The following is a 6,000-nucleotide window of genomic DNA, read 5'->3' as shown; positions in this document are numbered from 1 at the left end:
GCGGCGGCGGCGGCGGCCGAGACCTCGCGGGCCGAGAGGTGAGTCCCGCTGGGGCCCCGTGGTAGCCCAGGGTGTGGGGAGCCCAGCCCGGGCCACTCGCACCGCCCGGTCGTGGATCGCCGGGAGTTGTGAAGGGATGGGGACCCGTCCCCGCCGCTCTTGGGAAGCCCCCGGGGATGTGGTGGTGGCAGGCTCCCCGGTAACGCTTGTTAGTCACGGTCTGTCACCTCTTGCTTGTCCCTGCTGTGGTTCGGAGTCGTCTCGTCTGGAAGACCTCCTGGAATTGAGGTGCTGGGCTGCCCCCCCGGCCGGTGCCTGCTGGCAGCTCTGTGTGCGGCCATCGGACAATGACGTGTTTGACGCATTTGCAGCCTAAGCAAAAACTGCATTTCTTTACTGCGGTTGCTCTGCAGGTGCTTGAAATAATATATAAGTGGAGACCGCAAAGGAGGGGCCTAGTGTGGTCCCATACTCGGTTTTTCTGGCACTGCAGCAGTAGGGAGCTCCAGTCTGCTGTCTACAGCAAAAATTCTTAGCACTCTGCAACTGAAGGACTTTGATTTTGCGCTTATATTGCTTCCTGTTTCATATTCACTTCTTCCTGCATTAGCAAGGGAAAACTTTCTGGCTTTTTCCTTTTTGATGGCTTAATTTTTTTAAGTGCTTTCTATTGCAGAGGAAATGCATGGTAAGGTTGGTCCTAGGACTAGTCCTTCAGGACTTCCCTGTTGCAGCTTAACCCCAGATGGCTGCAGAGCACCACACTTGCTGCTTGCTTGCTCTCCCCTGGTTGGATGGGCAGAGAATTGGAAGGGCAAAAGTGCAAAAACTCATGCTTTGAGATAAAGACAGTTAATAGGTCTTTGCACAAGCAAAGCAAAATCATTAATTCATTCACAACTTCACATCAGCAGGCAAGTGTTCAGCCATCTCCAGGAAGGCAGGGCTTCATGCACATAGTGGTTACTTGGGGAGACAAACACTGTCCCTCTGAACATCCTCCTTTCTTCCTTCTTCATCCAGCTTTTATTACTGAGCACGATACCAAGTGGCATGGAATATCCCTTTGGTCATTTGGGGTCAGCTGACCCGTCTGTGTCCCCTCCTAACTTCTTGTGGCCCCAGCCCACTCACTGACAGGGCAGATCAAGAAAAGGCTTTGATGCTGTGTAAGTGCTGCTCAGCAATAGCTGAAAGATGGGTGTGCCATCAAGATAGCACCATATCAGCTACTGTGAAGAAAGTTAACTCTGTCCCTGCCAAAAGCAGTACAGATGAGTTCTTCAGGACGTTTCCTCAGTCTGATAATTGCTCTTCAGAACATCCTTCTCAGGTCTTTTAATTAGCTGGGATTGAATCTTGCATGAGTACCTCAGTTCTTTCAGTTGAGACTTGTCTGTTATGACATAATATAAGGTGACTAGAAATTCAGGTATCGGGCTAGTTGGCATGGCATGTCTTTAGTAAATCCATGCTGCCTTTTATTCAACTTGTGTCTTACATCTTTTATACTTAAGCTTGTTTTGCGTTGTGCTGTAAGGATGGGTTTTTTTCAAATTTTATTTATAAAATCTATGCATCACAGAGATCAGGTTACTGGATCTTTTGTTATCCAATACTTTTTTTCTTAAATGGTGATAGGTTGCTATTTTTCAATTATGTGGAACTGTTGCTGACTCAGCCGATTTATTAAAGTTTTTTTTTTAATGTAATTTAATGGGTTCTTTGGTCTAATCTAATTGTAAGTTTCAAAATTAGACATGAATGCCATTCTGAAAAGGAGACTATTCTGAAGGATCTAGTCATGTGTCTTGAAAAATAGATCCTTGCCATGTAAGTAACAGGCTCATAAAATACTTTCCTCAATAAATGCAGGAAATATCCAAGCGCACCAAATCCACAAAACCATATCCTGCTGTTTTAAACAAAAGTAGAGTAGTTGTAAGAAATTTAAGACTGTTTCTGGTGGAAGTTGTTCACGTTGAATATACAGACCTCTTCAGTTTGCCAATGCAATGAAATGTGTGGGATGTGGCTAGGAAAGAGCTTCTTTGGAGAAGTACAGGTTTGGAAAATGATACACTTATAAGAAGAGACACACGGACCACTGCAGTTCTGTGTTGAGTTTCACAGCTCACCTGGAGAGAGGAGGTAGTATGCAGCATAAAAATTCTGGGAGACTCTCAGGGGACTTTTAGTCCAGGGAACAAGTAGAAGAGGCGCAGGTGGGAGCTTCTCCCTTCTTGCTTCCATTTGGTCAGCCTAAATTCCACTGAATAGCTGTTTTTTAAAGTTTTTGGTTGCTCTTGAAGGTGTATAGGCACCAAATAGAGCAGGGCAAGGGATTTATTGCAGTATTAGCTGCTTGGAGAGCTGTCTCTCTAGATGATGCACTTTAAAGATTGGCTGCCTTGTCTCTAGAGGTTCAGGAAGAGTGGATTTTGAGGGCGGTTACACAACTTGATTTCCTGAGCACAGTAATTGGTGGCATACAGCACAATGTGTTTGTTTTGTGGTCTGGAGGAGAGGTAAAGGCAAATGTGAGAATATCTTGAATGTTTATCCTTCCAACCTAAGGCATTCCTTTATAGCTGCTCAAACCTGTGTCTCCGTAGTGTCAGTTGCTTTCCTTTGTTTTGTGTTCTAAATGCAGAATAGGCTTCACTTCAGGGAAGTTAAAATTCTCTGAACATAAGATGTGTTTTTTTGTAAATACAATTTCTGCTAAATTGTATTGAACTATTGAGAAATCTGGTCTGGTGCTGATTACAAACTCCACAAAACACAGGTGGTATGGACAAGATGAACTAATTATTTTTCACTGTATCTTGCTGTACAAAACCCAGAGGATGTTGAATGGTACTTGCATGAATCTCATTCAAAACACACAGACAAGCATCACGTAGTAAGGCTGCTGAACTCCTTGCTGGGATGTCCTGTGTAATAAAAATGTATATGAACTCATAGCGTGGGACAAATTGATTCAGAAAAGTCTGTGAGGCTGTTAAATACAAAAACATCATCTATAGCGTTTGCCTGAATCACAGAGAGTAGTTGGAGAGGATCTGGAAAAGTTTTACTGTATGTTTATGCTTTTCTTATATTCTTTCAGCAGCATTTGCTTCTGACTGTTTTTGAAGATGGCTAGGTGAACCATGGGTGTGGTTGTCCTTACGCACAGAAGCAAGGCATGGTTCCAATGTAAAACTGAAAAACTTCTTTATGACTCAGTTTTAATTCTGCTGCAGTCTTAGTGTGAGCAACAACCAAGGAGCCAAACACTGGACGAGTCTGCAGATTTAGGAAGATCGTAATGGTTGGCTATTTTGCCTGCACTTTGAAAATTTTTTCTGTGTAAGGGATGGAAAAAATACTTACATAGAAAGCGTTCCAGGGAAGCTAAAAGTTGTTGCCTCTCAAAGGCTACTTCTGGTGTGGTAAGTGTGAGCAGTAGAATTACAGCAGCCCATTTCACTCCTGAGGTTTTTTTGGAATTCACAGTTTACATATCTACTTGCAAACGTATAAAAGGAATGTTCATCAAACCACTTCTTGCATGTGGCTTTATTAAATGCTTTTAATATGTCACCTGTGTTATGTGGGTTATTTTTTAAAAAGCTTTGTTGTATTTTCATGTTTGGTATTCTCAACTGAAAGTAGAGAATGTTCCAAAATACCAAGGGGGTGGGGAAGAAACATGTGAGGTTAGCCTTATTGGTCAACTAGCTTGTAGCAGTAAAATTGATCGATGGTGATTAATATTAGAAAATAATACACCAATTCTTATAGCTGATTAGTTTATGAAGAAATTGCAGATACAGGTTGACTCTAGTGTGGCTGTTTGTATAGAACTTTATTTCTCTGTAGCACTACATTTATACTAATTAGGGCATAAATGTATCTTGAAAATAAGTGTCACAAATCTGTCACTGTAAAATATCTCAGAATACTCTTTTAAATTTTCCAGCGATGACAAGGCTGATAGCTCAAATGATGCTGGAGAAGCTAGTAAACCTGCAGAGATGCCTACGCAGAGAAGAAAACGTATCTCCACCATGCCCAATCTTGTCAAACCCAGAGCTGGACCTTCATCTTCTCAGCGTTCTGTATCAAAACCGCAAAGGCGAGCATCACAGGTTCCTGATGGCAGTGCTTCACTTCAGAAGGATTCCTCTCCATCAGAAAGGAGTAGTGTTGAAAGCTCTTTAAAGTCTCCCATGCTGCCTGAAAAGAAAACGCCTGTGCCACAAGTGCCACAGTTTTCCCCACTGAAAAAATCAGTGAACAGAGAGCAAACTGTAGGTGTAGCTGCTCAAAAAAATGATGATACCTTGCAGAAGAATGTACCCTCTCCACTCAAGGAGAGACCAACACAGGGAAGATCAGGAACACAGGAAGAAAAGCTGCCTATGAAACCTGCCCCTACAAAACAGAAACGAACCTGTTCTGACCGTGAAAGGATCCTCAAAGCTCGGAAATTAAGAGAAATGCTTAAAGAAGAGCTGAAGAAAGAGCGGATGGTAGGCCTGTGTTGAGCTGTGCAGATCTGTGAAGGGCAAAGACACCCTTTGGGATTCACCTAACATACCTTATCTTTTTACAGTAGCGTTTTCTGTTTATGCTAGTATTCTGTTATAACTCTGTATGGGTTTAGCCTGTTTATAAGCAGTAGTAGCTCTGTTCCTTCATAATACAGATTTCCGGAGAAAATATCTTCATTTGTTTAGAACCACAAGCCTTTTTGGCATGAGACATGCTATTGTTTTATCGTCAACATTCCAATTTTAAGAGTTTCACATTTCATAATGTAATGGGAAAGCATACTGTGAGAAGCTTGGGGTTTGTGGTTTCTCATATCTTGTCAACTTGATTGTTGACTGAGTTTTGTGATTTTGAATAACTTTTCACTTTTACTTGTGTCAAGTATTGAATTTCTTTGAGAGGGTAAGTCACTTAAGGGTCTATGGTGTCCTCTCTGACAAAGGAATGCTTTTAAGATAAACTTAACTTCAGTTGTTGGGGGCAGAGGTCGGAAACAACAAAACTCCCCAAATGGGGTACTTCATGAAAAAAGCAAAATATTAATTTGTGAAATATTAAGTACTTTCAGGGTGAATTTAAGAGGTTTATTTCTTTTTATATGGAAACAGTTGAAACACAGGCCTCCAATAATTGAAGGACGTTCTCCACCAGATCGTTCTAAAATGACCATGAGAGACTTGATATACTATCTACCAGAAAACAATCCTATGAAGTAAGTATGACTCTTTTTCTCTCTCCTTAGGTTAAAGTATTTTTCTTTTTCTACCAGTTTATAATTATGAAAATGAGAATACTGCATATGTGCTAATACTCCATATTTAAGCATTGTTGCAATGGTACCAAAGGCCTCTAGACGTTTTCATATATACTCAGTTTTTATACAGAAATGAGAATGGAGGTTGATGTACTTATTAAAATATAGAAACATGACCACATCCCCTCTGTTGATTTATCTCTGTACTAATGCAGCATAACAGAAAGTCTTTCTCTTGTTAAAGTCTTGTTCTTGCTCCTGTTAAATTTTTAATTATGACTGCCTGCCATATCTGGTGGACTACAAGAAGCTAAACATTTCCCCTTCCTGGATACTGAAGTGCAAAATGCACTGCAAGACCCAGGAGGTATCTACTGCAGCTGGATGGATGTAGTTGCTGCTGTTCCCTTCACAGGTTTCACCAGCAGCAAGGCTGAGTGTGCATCCCAGAGATGCACATACAGGGGGAACACTAATGCAGCTGGCTGCACAGAGAGTGGGGCCTTTTTTCTCAACTACCAAAACCAGTCACATAAGCACAGCTATTTAAATCCTGTTTTTCTTCTCAGTAGCAGATCAGTTTTCTGTTATTGTTTGTTGTCACCTTCTTGTTAATGTTTGTGTGCATCTGTGTTTTATTTAACACTTTCCCCTGTTATTTTTTCGTTTACACTTAAGCAGGTAAGGAACCAAATGCTCTCATG

General features: G+C 41.5%; 1 protein-coding gene across 1 annotated transcript in view; it reads left to right on the top strand.

Moving 5' to 3' along the window:
• BDP1 (B double prime 1, subunit of RNA polymerase III transcription initiation factor IIIB) overlaps positions 1-6,000 on the top strand; it is a gene marked incomplete at its 5' end in the record, with an annotated part of 51,215 nt that continues 45,215 nt past the window's right edge. Inside the window, 3 exons of the mRNA XM_014960544.1 lie at positions 1-38; positions 3,968-4,520; positions 5,151-5,254. Coding sequence (XP_014816030.1) covers positions 1-38; positions 3,968-4,520; positions 5,151-5,254 — 695 coding nt within the window. The remainder of the gene's footprint in view (positions 39-3,967; positions 4,521-5,150; positions 5,255-6,000) is intronic.

The sequence above is a fragment of the Calidris pugnax genome, unplaced genomic scaffold (assembly GCF_001431845.1).
Source record: "Calidris pugnax isolate Ruff unplaced genomic scaffold, ASM143184v1 scaffold547, whole genome shotgun sequence".
In the NCBI taxonomy this organism is placed as follows: Eukaryota; Metazoa; Chordata; class Aves; order Charadriiformes; family Scolopacidae; genus Calidris; species Calidris pugnax.
The sequence above is the reverse complement of the archived record's forward strand: the minus strand, read 5'-3'. Positions and strand labels throughout refer to the sequence as shown.